Source organism: Haliotis cracherodii, unplaced genomic scaffold, assembly GCF_022045235.1.
Source record: "Haliotis cracherodii isolate W230 unplaced genomic scaffold, xgHalCrac1.p SCAF_2, whole genome shotgun sequence".
Taxonomy (NCBI): Eukaryota; Metazoa; Mollusca; class Gastropoda; order Lepetellida; family Haliotidae; genus Haliotis; species Haliotis cracherodii.
In genome coordinates, this window is record NW_027266275.1 from 62,631,869 (window position 1) to 62,651,454 (window position 19,586).

The window sequence follows — 19,586 nt, forward strand, 5'->3', positions numbered from 1 at the left end:
TTCACGGTATATATAGATGGCTACATGATTCAGTTGAGATATTGTTTGAAAATGACACTCTGATTCTTTACACTTTGATTGAGGTATATAACTCATTAATTAACTCCAACAAGAGACGGGAAATGTTTCGGTGCTTATGAGTATAACAGAAAGTAATCTTGTTTCCCCTTTTTCCTTTCCGGCATTTCTGAATATCGTACTGTGAAATCTCATTAACGTTATTGACTCGAATTTTCGTTGCCGGGAGGTTACGTCCTGGTCCTGTTATACATATATACTAAGGTTTAATACCTGTACTTCTATTGTCTCGAACTACTGATAAATCGATCATCTCCAAGACGTGTTCAATTAGCAATATTCCAGCTATATGACTGCGTCTGTAAATAATCGAGTCTGGGCCAGATAATCCAGTGACTGATATCATGAGCATCGAACCACGAAAATGGGATAGGATGACATACATCAATCAAGTCAGCGAGCCTGACTATCCGATCCCGTTAGTCGCTTCTTACAACAAGCACAGTCGCCTGTTACGACAAGCATGCGTTGGTGAAGACCTATTCTAATCTTCACGGTTTGACTCAAGCACAAAATCGCCACAAACGCATGGTAATGCTACACTTCAAACTGTAGTCTTCTATGTTCATAGCGAGACCGCGATAATGAGACGTTTTTGCATGGGTCGCTGAAGACCTATTATAACTAGGATCTTCACTGGTGCCGAGGACCATGTATAACTGTATTCAACATACCGTTTTAGCAGTTTCTGTTATTGGACAAGAACTGATGTTGAGCAAATGACAGAACTCCTGCTTGGGAGCCACTCCTGGTGGAGTTGACAGTGCCCTGTAGGCGTCATCTATCACCGACTGAAAATACAAGACAACACACATAATCACAATAAGAAACCTAACTGTAAATTGTCGCTGAAATGTGAATTTATATCAAATGCATTGACTATGAGGTGCAATACCAATACTGTTTTACAGAGTATATAGTGAGACGTTCTGTCATCGTGATTGCGAAATGGAGCACGAGCAGATGCTGGGGTAATAACGCCTCAACAAATTTAATGATTTCGGGACATATTCAATTGGCACGTCAAAAAGGTAATGTGAAAGTTCACTCTCACCAATTCCCTTCTAAAGAAAAGCTGCAACTTTGCTAGAATTGTGTAGGATGGAAGTGGCCTAGATAGTTTTGATACCACCTTTCAAACTCAACAATCAAGTGAGTGAGTATGGTTTTACGCCGCTTTTAGCAATACACCAGCAATATCACGGCGGGGGACACTAGCAATGGTCTTCACACATTGTACCCATGTCGGGAATCGAACCCGGGTCTTTGGCGTGACGAGCGAATACTTTAACCACTAGGCTACCCGACCGCCCCCTCAACAATCAAAAGAGGCTTTTCCATATATATAATATATTTGGCCAAACCTTATCGGCTATACTCAAAGGGCGACTATTACAGTGTATCAAAGGTCCAACCAGGCTTTTAGGAGTTATATTATTTGAAGATTGAAAATGGATAGCGCTGGAATCCCATGCCGACCTGTCCGGTTTCAAATGAATATGAGCAATCTGATTTTGCGTCAGACATTGCGACTGAGAGATGAATGTGGTGTAGCACTCTGCAATGGACTACAGATAAACAGCTGTACAGTGATTGCTGTGAGTAAATGTTGTTTGATGTCACAGACAGGTTTATTCAAGCTACACGAAGAAAGCTTAGATCCAGGTTTTAGACATTTACCGCTTTACTGATACCGGCGAACATGGATATAGTGCTGATATAATCTTAAATGAGTAGAATAATTAATCTGGGAGTATAAACCCTGGCAGCAGATCCTGACACGGCTAAGGGACATAACTTCTCAGAGCGAATGATGTCGTTTTATACTTTTGGCCTCCAATATTCAAAGTCCTGTCCTATGTATACATAATCTTATGTTAAGGTCGAGGAAAATACTTCAGCACACCAATTTAGTGTTGTGTAAACAGACACAGCCTAAGTGAACACTGAGAACAGGAGCCAAGTCGTCGAAATTTGGAGTCCAAAGATGCCTCCCGTGGGCCCGAGAAACCTATGACCATGGGTTTGAAATCCAGTTTGCCCCGATAATGTGTCTAGGTTTGTCACCACCATACCCGTGCTCGTGAGTTTTCATCAAAGAGGTAAACGTCTGAGACCTGCATCACGTCAGGCTTTCCTCCCACATTAAGTTGTCACGTCATGATATAACTGGAATACTGTTGGAAGCGACGTTAAAACCAACCCACTCACTCTCAAGGGAACAATTAAAAGACATTTGAAAGCATCTATTATTATAAGAAACACTTGCTTACTTTGTGCAAAGTGGATTTAACCCTGTTGGTAAGAGACGTATCACACTTTAAACATTTGACCGTCGTTGATATGTTTGATGTTGCATGTACACATGCATTTGACGCCCAAAGAAAGCTTGATCGTAAAAGGAGATTACGCTTCCTGAATGTTTTTCATTACTTTCCACAACAAATTTACCGAGTTGACGCCTGTTTTGTGGCTCACTGTCTGTGTAAACATTATTAATGCTAATAATAACCACTCCTGTGATAAATAAAGTACATTTGGTCACATCGTTGCATGCCACAACTGCATGTACCATTGCGACAGCGGAATACGTCTCCCCGAATTCCTGACCGATAAACCGTCTCAGGCTTAATGCATACCCAGCATCATCATTTGCTATTAAGATGTGTAAAAGCTTTTAAGCACAAATATATCCCCACTAGACGACACGGAACGGGAAATTCTGCCCGTTGAAAGAAATGTAAATGCATTCTACATATCTCACCCTCCCAGTATTGCTCATAAAAGCACTTAAAAGTTTCGCTTAGAATGGTAATAATGGCCAATGAACGAGGGTCGTTTGGAGGAATGGTTCCATTGTCTCGTAGTGAATATGATCAGATAAGGCTTCTGAGAGAGGTTTAAATCGTCATGTCTCTATTGTTATTGTTCCAATGTCTCGTAGTGTGAATATGATCAGATAAGGCTTCTGAGAGAGGTTTAAAATTGTCATGTCTCTAGTGTTATTGTTCCATTGTCTCGTAGTGAATTTGATCAGATAAGGATTCTGAGAGAGGTTTAAAATTGTCATGTCTCTATTGTTATTGTTCCAATGTCTCGTAGTGAATATGATCAGATAAGGCTTCTGAGAGAGGTTTAAAATTATCATGTCTCTATTGTTATTGTTCCAATGTCTCGTAGTGTGAATATGATCAGATAAGGCTTCTGAGAGAGGTTTAAAATTGTCATGTCTCTATTGTTATTGTTCCAATGTCTCGTAGAGAATATGATCAGATAAGGCTTCTGAGAGAGGTTTAAAATTGTCATGTCTCTATTGTTATTGTTCCAATGTCTCGTAGTGTGAATATGATCAGATAAGGCTTCTGAGAGAGGTTTAAAATTGTCATGTCTCTATTGTTATTGTTCCAATGTCTCGTAGTTAATATGATCAGATAAGGCTTCTGAGAGATTTTTAAAACTGTCATGTCTTTATTGTTATTGTTCCAATGTCTCGTAGTGTGAATATGATCAGATAAGGCTTCTGAGAGAGGTTTAAAATTGTCATGTCTCTATTGTTATTGTTCCAATGTCTCGTAGAGAATATGATCAGATAAGGCTTCTGAGAGAGGTTTAAAGTTGTCATGTCTCTATTGTTATTGTTCCAATGTCTCGTAGAGAATATGATCAGATAAGGCTTCTGAGAGAGGTTTAAAGTTGTCATGTCTCTATTGTTATTGTTCCAATGTCTCGTAGAGAATATGATCAGATAAGGCTTCTGAGAGAGGTTTAAAACTGTCATGTCTCTATTGTTATTGTTCCAATGTCATAACGAATGAAATGAAGAAGTTTCACAATTCTCAGTTGAAATGCAAATGCTTTGGACATTGTTTGGTCTGAGCTTTTGAATTACACATTGAACTGCGTTTCGAATTACGTGATAATTCAGTGTTTGATCTTTAAACGTGGTATCATTGTGCTATTGAGATCAGATAAACCCACTTACAGTTCGCGTATGTTGACTGTCCGCTGATTGAAGATCCATTTCCACATTTATCAATTTGAAATGTACATGTACAATTCTACTTAGCTTCAGGCGATTACGTCATTCAACGTGCACTTTTAAACCGGGGATGAATTAAGTAGGGGTATCTACAACATTCATCGTATTCCAATTATGGTAAACTGGAATCGGTGTTCTTATGTTTAATGTACGACATTCATTGTATTCCAATTATGGTAAACTGGAATCGGGGTTCTTCAATGTTCAACATACGATATTCATTGTCTCACGTCTAATGCGCCGCGATTCGATGTGTAGAGTTGCGTCCCTTGGGCACGCCAGAAACCTATGATTGTGGGTTAGAATCCCGGTTCGTCCCGATGATGTTTCTAGGTTTGCTCGTGGGTTTCACCGAAGTGGTAGACGTCTGAGACCTGCATCACTTCGGGCTTTCCTCCCACATTAAGCTGACACGCCGTGATATAACTGGAATACTGTTAATACTGCGACGTTAAACCCAACTCACTCACTCACTCATCTCCCGAATACAATTTAACTGGAATCCGTGTTCTTCGGTGTATAATGTTATATCAACCACTATTTAGGGAGCCAGGGGCAATACCTATTACATATATCCAATGACAACGAGTTATTATCTACGTAACAGTGATGGTACACTGAGATACCCTGAGGTTAAACCAATCGACGGTACTCAGACCAGCAAGAATGTTTAACATTTTGTCGCTAATGTAATGTAAGACCAGTTCCATATGGACTTAACACAAGCACACCCCGCGCCCAATGGCTAGGTCTTGATGAATTGATTTCTATCTCCCGTTACGAGCGTTCTTCATGTGGTGTCAAGCATGCGGTATCATGCAAAACATACTCCCGTGTCTCTGGCCTCGTTTCGCTTTTTATTCAGTGAACTTTCGAAGACCCCAGGTGTACGTAGCCCTGTTGCAAAGCTTCAAGTACACGACGAGAGAAACATGTTGTTTTTGATCCGTCTCGCGTAGGCAGACCAGAATATATCGACGGCACCAGCGAGTGATTTAGCCCAGACGTGAGGCTATGTATGAGATTTAATATCTTGGTTCCATTAGCGCAAGGCTACATGAGCTGGGGCCTGTATGACAGACCAGTATACAGTACATCCCTCACCTGGCACGCCACCTCTCCATCACTCAGCATCTTGTTGTAGTCATCAGTAACGTGCTGCATCTCCGTGCCGCTGCAACAGACCAAGGTACAACTCACGGTGCGTAGATCTAGACATGGGTCTGTGTAGGTGGTGATGCATGGTGTTCATTTCAGAGAAGACATATGACAATTACAATGTTTTTTTGTTGATTTGAGTTATATAATCTTGAAAAGTTGATTTTGACGGATGGATGTATTGCAAACCTTTTAATCCCTACACCTCAAAGCTCCCTTAATCTACTTACGTGATGGCGTCGTGATGCTGAAGGACACCCACGGCGCTTTCTGTGGGAAAGAAACATATGTTACACAGATGAAGTGTGGGGCGCCTGCATTTTATACATTATGTCACAGTGTTCCCTTATATACAAGTAGGGGGCACGGATGGCCCAGTCGTCTAAGGCGCCGCGATTCGCTGTGCAGAGTTGCGTCCCTTGGGCACGCCAGGAACCTATGATTGTGGGTTTGAATCCCGGTTCGCCCTGATTATGTTTCTAGGTTTGTCAGCACCATACCCGTGCTCGTGGGTTTCACCGAAGTGGTAAACGTCTGAGATCTGCATCACTTCGGGCTTTCCTCCCACATTAAGCTGACACGCCGCGATATAACTGGAATATTGTTAAAAATGGCGTTAAACCCAACTCACTCACTCAATTATATACAAGTAAGAATATCTATAGCTTCCAACTGGTTGTTGAAAGTACTATCGCCAGAATGTAGTTTTACGTTTGGAACATGTAACAAATGGGTACTGTTTAACTTAATAAATACTATTATAATTGATCCCTTCGTTTAGAGGACCGAGACAGCGGATTAGGCATGTCGTGCGTTTTGTGGAGGTCGATTGTAAAAACAGGCCGCGGGAGCTACACTCAGCCTTGGCTTTCATCTGAACGTTAAGAAAACATCCTCTTATTTCAGGGGCGGTCGGGTAGCCTAGTGGTTAAAGCGTTCGCTCGTCACGCCGACGACCCGGGTTCCATTCCCCTCATCGGAACAATGTATGAAGCCCATTTCCGGTGTCCCCCGCCGTGATATTACTGGAATATTGCTAAAAGCGGCGTGAAACCATACTAACTCACTTACTCCTCTTATTTCGTTTTCTTTTAAATATACAAACACCTTTACTTACATAAATTAACAAACTAACTGATACTTACTTAACTTATCAACGTTTGCTTTTGCGTGTTGGAGCTGTGCAAGAGCCGCCATCTGTTTACACGTCTGAAAAATAATGAAAATATAATTAGGTTTTAAGTTCCCGGTGAACAGCCACCTGCCACAGGCACCTGTCACAGGTCCAGTGCGCGGGATGCTATAACAGTGTTTGTTTCAAAACACAGACATAACATGTCAAACTAACGTCTACCAACAGACAAAAAAACAAAAGCTTTCAACTTGTGCTATTTCATAATCGTTCACGGGTGATATAGTTTAAAAAAAGGAAACAGTATTTTTTCAAACTTAATCAAAATACCGACATGCTTTTCCCAACTGGAGTAAGCTGCTATCTACGAAGGGAGTGACATGCTTTCCCCACCTGGAGTTAGCTACTGGCCATAAAGGGAGTGACATGCTTTCCCCACCTGGAGTTAGCTACTGGCCATAAAGGGAGTGACATGCTTCCCCAACCTGGAGTAAGCAACTGGCCACGAATGGAGTGACATGCTTTCCCCAACTGTAGTAAGCTACTGGCCACGAAGGGAGTGACATGCTTCCCCAACCTGGAGTTAGCTACTGGCCACGAAGGGAGTGACATGCTTTCCCCACCTGGAGTAACCCCTGGCCATGAAGGGTGTGACATGCTTCCCCACCTGGAGTTAGCTACTGGCCAAGAAGGGAAGAATATGCTTTCCCCACCTGGAGTAAGCTACTGGCCATAAAGGGAGTGACATGCTTCCCCAACTGGAGTAAGCTACTGGCCATAAAGGGAGTGACATGCTTCCCCAACCTGGAGTAAGCTACTGGCCATAAAGGGAGTGACATGCTTCCCCATCTGGAGTAAGCTACTGGCCACGAAGGGAGGAACATGCTTTCCCCACTTGGAGTTAGCTACTGGCCACGAAGGGAAGAACATGCTTTCCCCACCTGGAGTTAGCTACTGGCCATGAAGGGAGTGACATGCTTTCCCCACCTGGGGTTAGCTACTGGCCATAAAGGGAGTGACATGCTTCCCCCACCTGGGGTTAGCTACTGGCCATAAAGGGAGTGACATGCTTCCCCAACTGGAGTAAGCTACTGGCCACGAAGGGAGTGACATGCTTTCCCCACCTGGAGTTAGCTACTGGCCAAGAATGGAGTGACATGCTTTCTCCAACTGTAGTAAGCTACTGGCCACGAAAGGAGTGACATGCTTTCCCCACCTGGAGTTAGCTACTGGCCATAAAGGGAGTGACATGCTTCCCCAACCTGGAGTAAGCTACTGGCCAAGAATGGAGTGACATGCTTTCCCCAACTGTAGTAAGCTACTGGCCACGAAGGGAGTGACACGCTTTCCCCACTTGGAGTTAGCTCCTGGCCACGAAGGGGGTGACATGCTTTTCCAAACTGTAGTGAGCTACTGTCCACGAAGGGGGTGACATGCTTCCCCGACCTGGGGTTAGCTACTGGCCAAGAAGGGAGTGACATGCTTTCCCCAACTATAGTAAGCTACTGGCCACGAAGGGGGTGACATGCTTTCCCCAACTATAGTAAGCTACTGGCCACGAAGAGAGTCACATGCTCTCCCCAACTGGAGTTAGCTACTGGCCACGAAGGGAGTCACATGCTCTCCCCAACTGGAGTGAGCTACTGGCCACGAAGAGAGTCACATGCTCTCCCCAACTGGAGTAAGCTACTGGCCACGAAGGGAGTGAATGCTTTGAATTCCTACCTGTAGTAAGCTGCTGGCCGTCTTCACATGGCGCTTGAGCCCGGGTCTGCTGGTGAAGAAGCCCGTCCAGAAGGTGTTGGGAATGGTGGAGTACGGGAAGAAGTCGGTCGACATCGTCTCAAACGTTGCCGCTTCTCTGTTGACGCTGTTGATGTAGCAGGTCGGGGTGGAGTAGAGGACGTTCACCTTGCTGCCAGTGTCTTGCTGTAGAAATGAATATTAAACGTCATTAATACTTTTGTATATTCTGATTTATGTCCATATCTAGGTCTGATTGATTTGTTGTGAAGTTATACGCCCACTACGACAATACGTCCAGAAACTATCACGTGTGTACATGACCACTCGTTAGTTACGAAGCTGCAACTTAAATGTCCTTTCTTCGGATAAAAATCAATAATTGGTACAAGTTTAAAGCAGCTGAAATATAAAGCTTTGAGATAATTGCGTCGCCGTACCATCAATGGCGTGACGTACCTTCTATATCTTATAAAGCGTTCGTAAGGACACTTATGTCAGTGTTATGGGGGACTATTTATCATACACGAGTAAGTTCTACAATTCTTTAAGTCAGTTGTAAGAAAGAAACAGTTCCATTCGATAAACTTCTTCCATAGTCAGTATGTGCAACAATGCTAGCATTGATCTGCAAACACGGCACATGCAAAAGTCCCTGTTTTCACGAAATCATTTTTAAGAGAACCAAAAATAATCGATGCCTTCAACATCAATCGGAACGTGCTTAAGCGTCCCCGCGTAGAAACAGCATAAATATGTAATCACATTATCACATTATCACATGCGTCCTGAACAAAGGACATTTGCCTCGAGATTGAGGACATATAGACAACAGACCTTGACAATGCCAGAGTTGCTGAGCCAAACGGAGCACATGCATCTGCAAGAGGGGCTAGTTTCATGGTGGAACTAGACACAAGGAAATGTTTACCTTGGCGTTGACGTATTTGATGAGGTTATCGATTCCATCGAACCAGCCGGCTGCGGTGTTGAAAGCAAAGTCACCACCGAAAGGAATTAACACGTGTTTCGTCTTGTATGCCCTTGCCTAGAACACAAAGGTTTTGTGAATCGTTAGCACTGTTAGGAACATAAGCTGGGATGCCCTTTCTAGCATTAGTTTCATCCTTCTTGTCTTGATGGGGGCGGTCGGGTAGCCTAGTGGTTAAAGCGTTCGCTCGTCACGCCGAAGACCCGGGTTCGATTCCCGACATGGGTACAATGTGTGGAGCCCATTTCTGGTGTCCCCCGCCGTGATATTGCTGGAATATTGCTAAAAGCGGCGTAAAACTATACTCACTCACTCACTCTAGTCTTGATGTTATGAGCCAATGAGGATGAACGCAACTTATTCGAAGGGGATACGAACAAATATTACGATTCTGGTTTATTTGTTCGTTTTGTTTGTTTGTTGTTTAAAACCGCACTCAGCAATATTCCAGCTGTATGACGGCTGTCCGTAAATAATCGAGTCCGGACCAGACAATCCAGTGATTGACATCATGATGACCCTGTTAAAAAAGGTTGTATTGAATTATCACTTCAAACCTGCATGATCTATATTCAGGTTTTTTAATTGAGTAAAAACACACGAAAAGAATAAAATATTTTAATAAGAACAATTAAAGGGGTATATCATTTGAATAATCATGTACACAATTTGATTCTAATACACACGTTACAGTGCAACCTTGTTAATCCGGATGGCGCCGTAACAAATCAAACAGGTCATTTCCGGTGAACGAATCTAAGTACGGAACAATGCCCTGTGTCTATTTATAGACGTTAGGATTGCGGGGTTTCCGGACTAACAGAGTTTCACTGTATATCATCAGTAAATATAAGACCATCCGCTGACGCCAAACATAGTAACTGATGAGGACTCACTTTAAAAAAACATGTTTTGTTTAATGCTGGAGGGAATGAACGCATGTTAGCCAATAATATTTCAGTCATGGTGTCACGGTGTCACGGTGTCACAGTCACTGCGTGACGATCTCCCTCTTTTTAATACAATCTTTATTTCAAGTACTGAAAAGGCCATAGGCCTATAGTACATATACGCATACAGTAGCAATGGGTGCAATAGGAATTACATATATCGTAACTAAATATCACATCTTTAATCTCCCTCTACTAAAGCAATGTATAGGGAAGGATAGTTAACACAGTCATACAAAGGCGAATAAAATCTGTTTGAAATCGGGAGTGTTATATTGAAAGAGCCCGACCAAACTGCGCATGATGCGCATCGCACGTGAAACTCTATTTTGTTATATACCCATTGTTTAGTTCTCTGATACAGTCTTTGTTTGAAATAATTGCTATAAAATCACCAGCTGCCAGTCCGGTTATCTGATGAAACAATGTGTATGGGAAACGTGTAACAAGCTTTGGCAAAATGGCGACATGCAACTGACAAAAAAAGTCTTGACAGTTACAGAATATTATTACAGCATCAGTTGTCATGGTGATGGTGATGGATAAAGCGAAATGTGTTTTATTGTTTTGGCAACAGACGTGGTAACATCATGTTGTAGCATAATGCAACACTGCAAGGATGCCACGTCTATACACTTCAACAGATTTTGATTAAAGAGATGATCCTGTTTTAATGAAAGATATTATAATGTTTTAATTAGAGAGATTATCCTGTTTAATTAAAGAGATTATCCTGTTTTAAGTTGATGAGGGGCCCTACAAAGTGTCGATATACTTTTTAATCAGTTCAGTGTAGTTTACGCAGAATGTATTTGATACCAGTAATGGGAACTTTTCTTTATTAAACCTAAACTATGCAAATGATCAATTATAGTAAAACTTCAGTATTGTGTTATAACATTTTTTACTCAAGCTTTGTTTGTTGGTAGACCCCGCACTCAGCAATATTTCAGCTATATGATGGCTGTCTGTAAATAATCGAGTCTGGACCAGACAATCCAGTGGTTGACATCATGAGCATCGATCCATGCAATTTGGATACGATGAGATGCATCAATCAAGTCAGCGAGCCTGACCACCCGATCCCGTTAGTCGCCTTTTACGACAAGCATTGTCGTCTGTAACGTCAAGCATGGGTTGTTGAAGACCTATTCTACCCGGATCTTCACGGTTTGACGCATGCTATTGCCGCCCCTCAAACTGTATCCTTCTATGTTATAGTGAGACCGCGATATTGAGACGTTTTTGCCAAAACCACACACCAGTTCTCAGTTAATTGATGTTTTTCACAAGTCATAAGAAAAACCTAAAAGAAAAAAAACGAAACAAGAAACCGGGGAAAGAGATAATTGAGTTTAAACACGCAAATCGTTCAGTATCTTGTTACAATTTTCTTTTAAAGACATTCATATATCAAATGATTGCAATGGATCATTCATTTCTTAACGAGGCACTGGTCTTCTGCAAGTCGGAATGCAACAATCCTATTTTTCTTCCTATTTTCTAAGTGTTTTTTTACCAATGGCGGTTACTTCTTACTTTTACTGTTGTGCTGGGAGAGCCTGTATAAAGCGATGAGCTAATATAAGCCATTTATAGTTGGAGTAGATTAAAGTTCACTGAACTACAAATGTAAGCCTTTCTAACTCAGACAAGCCGTTCCTCACATCATTTAACACAACTGGATGAAAGAGAGGTGTGGATTTGATGTTTGTATGTCTACTTTGTGTTTTACAATCAAGACCAGACAATCCAGTGATTGATATTATCGCAAGTTGGAAATAATGACCCGCATCAACCAAATCACAGAGCCTGGCCACCCGATCCCGTTAGTCGCACTTTAACGACAAGCATGTGTTCCTGAAGACCAGTTCTAATCTGGGTCTTCACGGGGGACAGATATTGGTTACTGAGGACCAATTCTAACCCGAATCTTCACGGGGGATAAATATGGGTTCCTGAAGACCAATTCTAACCCGAATCTTCACGGGGATAAATATGGGTTACTGAGGACCAATTCTAACCCGAATCTTCACGGGGATAAATATGGGTTCCTGAAGACCAATTCTAACCCGAATCTTCACGGGGGACAAATATGGTTAAGTGAGGACCAATTCTAACCCGAATCTTCACGGGGGACAAATATGGGTTACTGAAGACCAATTCTAACCCCAATCTTCACGGGGTACAAATATGGGTTACTGAGGACCAATTCTAACCCGAATTTTCACAGGGGACAAATATGGGTTACTGAAGACCAATTCTGACCCCCGAGTCTTCATGTGGTAGATAGGGAAGATGAGGGAGCGGGAGTAAAATCAAAATTGATGCAGGTGCAGTTTGTTTACGAATTTGATGAAAATCACGAGTATTTGATGATAAACCAACGGCAGAATTACCGTCATGGCGAACGTAAGATCTATAATGACGATCACTGGATTCTGTGAAGGCTGAAGAGGTAATTGCGCACAGGTGAAGGATGACGATTGGCATCTAGAAGGTTTTAGATGAACGCAGCGTGCACACCATGTGCTGATAGTACAAGAAGTCACTTAAGGTTGGAGATAATGGTTGGTCTTGGCTTCTTAAGTAAAAGAAAGGGGAAAAACGCTTTGGACACCATTGTGTTGGTAGTCTTAACCCTTGCATCAGCTGTGTTGCTTTGCAGAGAAGGGGTAAATAACGTTTCCAGACTAAGGGTTTTAATGCGTTCAGTTGACATTCGTTAAACGATATGAAATATTGCATTATTACATCTTGATTGATTGCAGTCTAGATCGCATATAGTTTTTTACGTTTTTCACAAGGTCACAAGGACCGAGTGACCATTAATACATATACGTGATACTTGGAGACTTCCATCTATCACCGTTCACGCCACACGCACATTGTGTCAGCTTACAGAGGGAAGATACACGATGGCTTGCATCAATACATTGTGTCAACTTACAGAGGGAAGATACACGATGGCTTGCATCAATACATTGTGTCAGCTTACAGTGGGAAGATACACGATGGCTTGTATCAATACATTGTGTCAGCTTACAGTGGGAAGATACACGATGGCTTGCATCAATACATTGTGTCAACTTACAGAGGGAAGATACACGATGGCTTGCATCAATACATTGTGTCAACTTACAGAGGGAAGATACACGATGGCTTGCATCAATACATTGTGTCAACTTAAGGAGTGAAGATACACGATGGCTTGCATCAATACATTGTGTCAGCTTACAGAGTGAAGATACACGATGGCTTGCATCAATACATTGTGTCAGCTTACAGTGGGAAGATACACGATGGCTTGCATCAATACATTGTGTCAGCTTACAGAGTGAAGATACACGATGGCTTGCATCAATACATTGTGTCAGCTTACAGAGTGAAGATACACGATGGCTTGCATCAATACATTGTGTCAGCTTACAGAGTGAAGATACACGATGGCTTGCATCAATACATTGTGTCAGCTTACAGAATGAAGATACACGATGGCTTGCATCAATACATTGTGTCAGCTTACAGAGTGAAGATACACGATGGCTTGCATCAATACATTGTGTCAGCTTACAGAGTATGGATAAACGATGCTCTGGATCAGTGCATAATGACTAAAGACTGTGGATACCGGTATTTTAGACCATTCCTGGTGTCATCACTGATTTTCTGTGGTCCATTCATAATTGCAGAGCCATTTTGTCCTTTACGCCAAATGAATATGTAGACAATCAAGGCTGATTATTCTCTTGCATTGATGTTCTATATACACTGACCCGCAAAAGAAACGGCCGTCAAAGTTACAATCTAATGTATGAAAAGTTGTCATTTAAAAATCTGGGTACTTTTTGTCAAAGCTTCTAAAATTTAACATTACCTTGTCCAGAAAAATGAAAAGTGATGATAAAAAAAACCCAAAGCAGATGATAATAAAACCGATCGCCCAAACGCCTCACGGCAACGGCCATGGTAACCCGATGCACGTGAGTTCCGTGCAAATTGAAACGCACATGCGTTCCCCCATTTCTTGCCCTATACAAATCCACCCAGATCGGATAACATTCATTCGTTATTGAATTGCTACCACATGCCAAAATTGACAAGAAATCAGCGACACAAAGCCATCGGAAGATTGCAAGCTGGACAAACCGCCCGGCAAGTAGCCAATGCATTTCAAGTCCACGTAAGGACCATATAGAGGCTCCAGCAACGGTACCAGACCACCAACACTACAGATGACAGACCACGTAGTGGAAGACCAAGGGTCTGCTCCCGACGTCATGATCATCAGATTGTGCGACAGCATCTTCAAGATCGCTTTGTTACTGCTTCAGAAACTGCCCGACAGACCATGGCCACTGCATGGTTCTGATGCCATTCTGCGACACATTAGTGCGGACACCGTGCGTCGACGATTGACGAGCAGACACCTCCACTGTCATAGGCTATACCGAGGACCCATTCTGACACCACGTCATCGCCGGGACCGTCTTCAGTTGGCAACACAGCACCAGCATTGGCACCACAAGCAGTGGAGAAGAGTCCTCTTCTCAGATGAGAGCCGCTACTGTATCTCAACAGCAGATGGCAGAGAGAGAGAGAGAGAGAGAGAGAGAGAGAGAGAGAGAGAGAGAGAGAGAATTGGTGTTGCACAGAGGGTCGGCCTGTGGACTTCCAGAACATCGGTCCAGGGAGAGGGAGTGGTGTCACAGCAGCTCGGTACATTGATCATCCATCCTCATCCATTCCATGTTTCGACGTTGCACGGCAGTCATCAATGCACATGGCGGACACACGAGATACTGACTTGTGATGCCATTTTCTCAGAGACTAGTGTCGTGTTTCACTTTAAGAACATTTGAAACTTTAATTTCAACCATGATGATAAATTTTGCCAAATTTCATCTGTTTAATATGTCTTAAAGTATGTTTACAGTGTTTGGATAAATAATGTTTCTCATATATCTATCCATGGTGACGTTTCTTTTGCGGTTCAGTATATATTTGTTGTGCTTTAAGCAATTATTATAGCTGTATAGCGTAAAGCGCGGTACAAGCAAATTCATTATAATTATTGTTCCTATTATTATTATTATTATTATTATTATTTACAGATTAAGATAAAAAAAGATGCAGCAAAGAGGGTTTGGGTGATCCTGGCACAGTCAGGCTGGTTAGGCTCATCATCAGCTCAGGGCCCTTGCCACCTCTGCATTTGTCATGTTTTTCCTCAATCTTGTCAATCACATTAGTGTCAAAGGGGACAGAAAAGTCAATGATATAAATGATTTCATTGGATTTATCAAAAAGGACAAGATGAGGTTTTTTGGCCCGGATACGTCTAAGGCTGTAAATGGGCCTATTCCAAAGAATTTTGTATTTATCATGTTCCATGACGCCCTCTACATATTCCGGGTCGTACCATGGGTGGACCTCTGTGTCAAAACCACAAGCATGGCGAAGACGGTAATACAATGATCGCGCTACACCATCATGTCATTTAAGATAATGTGTTTGTGCGAAAGCTGGGCATCCACTGACAATTTGTTGGGCAGCCTCATTCAATGCATTTCATAATCTACATTTCATATTTACATCTTGATGACGGTTTCGAGTGGGAAGTGACTAGTCCTGAGCAGCAAACAGAAAGCCTTCTGTTTCGCTTTTCAGGCCAGACGACTTCATCCAAGCAAAGGACTCGGCAGGATTGCTGATCTTCTCAACACACTGCACATAAACTCGATGCAGTGGTCGTACAGATAGCCTCTCCTTTAAAAACTGAGTCTGGGCCGACTTGATATGGCACTTCGCTTAGTTGACACTCATTTCCGTACCGTCCAGCAGTACAGAACCATCAACAAAATCAACACCTACATTGAGATTATGTCCGTCATCCTTGGCTCGTTTTAGAAAACTGTGGAATGCCTTGTTTTCATCATGTGTCTTGACATGCTTCACAAGAGGATAATCAGACAAATAGATGCGTGCAAAAGTGCACAAAACAATTCCATCATGAAGAGCCCCAACGTTAATCAAACCACGTCCTCGCATAATGATTGGTAAATATAAGCGATTGAGGGAAGAACGAGGGTGGTGGGATCTCTTGTCGGACATGATTCTTCGTGTGAGGGTGTCAATACCCTGAATTTCTTGTTTTGTCCAATCAACAACACCAAAAGAATATGAAAGGACGGGTACAGCATAAGTATTTGTGGCTTTTACTTTCTTGCGAGCGTCCAGCTCTGAACTCCAGATTTACATTTGTACTCTGCCAGAAGCTTTTCCTTGATATGGGCATTCTGGAGTTTGTCCCCAATCTGCATCCCTAAGAACGTATAGGCCTGACCTTCCACGAGATGGTCAATAACTCCTCCTCCAAGTAAACTGACTGATCCTCCCTCTTCTACCTTGCCACGTTTCAGATGAAGAATGATGCATTTGTCGAGTCCAAAGGACATGCCGATATCATTAGAAAAGGACTCGACAAGGGGAATCTGTTTTTTGAGTCGGGATCCTCCACTGGCAATAAGTTCAAGGTCATCCATGTAAAGGAGGGGAGTAAGTGTTGGGGATCTCTGCTGAGGAGGTCCAGGGTGATAGCCTTCCTCTTTGCTAAGCAAAAAGCATGAAGGATTTAATGACAAACAGAAAAGCAAAGAACTGAAAGAATCGCCCTGAAATATTCCTCTTCTAATAGAAATGGGTTCCGAAGTCACCACCTGACCTGCGAATACATCTCAAGTCCAGTTGACCAGCAATTCACAAAAGACTTGAGTAAAACAAGTAGTCGCTCGGGGAGGTAATTCCAGTGACTTCAAAATCCATTCTTGAGGTACAGAATCATGAGCTTTTCTCTAGTCTATCCAACACATTGAGAGGTTACGGTGGCAAGTTTTAGCCTCTTCAAGGATCATTTTCTGAACCAGCAATTGATCCTTACAACCCCAACATCCCTTTCTCCGTTCTGCTCCATGTAGATAATGTCATTCGAAGCACAGTACGATGACACGAGATCTGTAAGAAACCCTGTAAATAGTTTGTGCTGTGTGTTCAAACAAGTAATTGGGCGGAAGTTTTTAGGGTCAGTCAGATCACCTTTCTTTGGGATTATTATTATTATTATTATTATTATTATTATTATTATTATTATTGGTGGTGGTAGTAGTATAACTTATGTATGGGGCACTGGGCACCTCTTGTCTCTAAGAATCCCTATGGCAGCAAGACGCAAGTCTTTCTCAATGTGTACTTACTCTCTCCACAGCGATATCGATGAAGGCATTTACGTAGTTTTCGCTGTTTCGTGCCTGAAAAAAAGATTAGACAAACGAACATTACAATGTTTACGGACATATTAAAAATATTACCCGTATTTATCAGTTAACAATTTAAGGGTAGATGCATCTGCGTCATCGGGAGATTCAAAATAAGTGCAAACTAAAATGAAGTACCTCATTGAAGAGTTAAAACTGACAAACGAGATCAAACTTCGAGTGTACTCCAGCTAAAGAAGCCCAATCAGTTGGACAAACATATTCCTAAAATTCCAATTGCCCAATATTAATACCTGTCTGGTCTGGTGCCGAGTTATCTGGAGGATTTTGTTTTCCGAGACATTCTGCGGTTAATAAGACCATAAAGAGGAAACATCAAACGGCAATCTATTAATTACAAAGTAATTATTGTAGCGGTGATTTATCGTTATGTGTGGAAATCATTAGTTATCCTGACAGTAAATAACTGTTGACTGATAGGAATAGGATAGCGATCACTCCACAGTAGAGTCTCGCGTCCTTACATGCCTGTAATCATCCCGCAGCCTGCGTCAATCTGACTGAGACCCACTGATTTATCATTCATCTGTCGGATGAGGAACGACAACGTCTTGGTTAAGGGAAAATATCTTGTCAATATTTTATGTATATATCGTTAGTTAATCGGTTTATCAACGGATATTTAATGCAAAATCTAAACGCTTGATAAATTCTTAATCTTGAAACCAACTTAACACGGCCAGCAAACATCGACACATCTCGATGTCTTGTTAAAGGTCAAGCTTATTGATCTGCATGACTAACCCTGTCATATTACACATCTAAAGACAATTATACACTTTCCTATACAGTCAGATGATTAGCTGCTGTTTCCTTGGGGGATGTTGTCGTGTTATACTGGCCGTTCTTACAGATGTATTATTAAGAGAGTTCGTGGCCAACAAAGGATATGTTTCCATGAGATGACGACCGTTTTTAAGCCTGAATGTGAACATGTACGGCATATCATCCCGTTTACGTCAAAATAAAGTTTGGTATTCATTTTATTAGTTGACGCTTTAAATAATATACCCTGATTTAACTCACTCACTCACTCACTCACTCACTCACTCACTCGTAAGAGGCGACTAACGGGATCGGGTGGTCAGGTTGGCTGACTTGGTTGATGCATGTCATCGTATCCCAATTGCGTGGATCGATTGATGCTCATGATGTCAATCACTGGATTGTCTAGTCCAGACTCGATTATTTACAGACAGCCGTCATATAGCTGGAATATTCCTGAGTGCGGCGTTAAACAACATGAAAACACTCACTCCTAAAAATATACATGTAATCGTCATTATCGGCATATTCGACATTAAGCGTTACTGTTAGGTTGACACATCCTTACATATGAATTAGAATTAATGGAAATAAATGCACCCCTTAATCTCCTTTGAGTCCACAGAGCTAGTGTTGTGGGTTCAGTGCGTCGCATAACTGTCAACACGATACATCTAAACGCTCCCTAATACCTATGTTATAAGGGAGCTAGTGGTTAAATCGTTAGCTTATTAAACGGAAGACCTGGGTTGAAGTCAACGTATGAGAATAATATTGGAAGTCCATCTCTACTGTACCCTGGCGTTAAACTGGTCCACTTTCTAAAAGCGATCTTAACACAAAGACCACCAAAACTACCATACTTTAACATAGACTTACGTTAGTCGCACCACTCAGATCGCTTTGAGAAAGATGGCACTGGACAGTTGCCAACAGTGACGCAGAAACTAAACTCGTCCCTCACAGCCACTGGCATGATGCTACCATGACACAACCCAAATCTCCATAATCTCTCTACTTTGGCATCCCCCGTAATGTTCACATAGATTGGCAACAACGTCAGTATCTTCATGCAAGGCTATTTATGTCGCATTGTTTGGATGATGCATCGACAGTTCTATCGTACTCATCAACGTCTAAGGGATTCCATACCTCCCCTCTTCACCTATTACTGGAAGTACTTAATGCATATATATCCCAAATAGTCTTATCCCGGCTACATCGCGGACCTCGGTCATCCAGCATCCCCGTGTGTCTTTAGTAAACATTAGCGTCTTGGAACCATTTACCCAAAGACAGACACACATTTCCTGTAGTTAACTAGTCTCGTAGCATTAAGCCTTACAGTGGTCGTTCTAACTTCCCCATTCGGAGTATAAGCAGTTTTCTGTCTGTG

The 19,586-nt window shown here is 42.1% G+C and overlaps 1 protein-coding gene across 3 annotated transcripts in view; it reads right to left on the reverse strand.

Annotated features, from left to right (window-relative positions):
• The window catches only part of LOC139468335 (lysosomal alpha-mannosidase-like), an 86,380-nt gene that overhangs the window by 19,226 nt on the left and 47,568 nt on the right, over nucleotides 1–19,586 (reverse strand). For all 3 annotated transcript variants that reach the window (XM_071250239.1, XM_071250238.1, XM_071250240.1), the window contains exons 8-14: nucleotides 17,345–17,398; nucleotides 9,082–9,198; nucleotides 8,133–8,336; nucleotides 6,421–6,484; nucleotides 5,506–5,545; nucleotides 5,222–5,291; nucleotides 753–869 (exon numbers count right to left, since the gene is read on the reverse strand). In XM_071250239.1, the coding sequence (XP_071106340.1) occupies nucleotides 753–869; nucleotides 5,222–5,291; nucleotides 5,506–5,545; nucleotides 6,421–6,484; nucleotides 8,133–8,336; nucleotides 9,082–9,198; nucleotides 17,345–17,398 (666 nt within the window). The remainder of the gene's footprint in view (nucleotides 1–752; nucleotides 870–5,221; nucleotides 5,292–5,505; nucleotides 5,546–6,420; nucleotides 6,485–8,132; nucleotides 8,337–9,081; nucleotides 9,199–17,344; nucleotides 17,399–19,586) is intronic.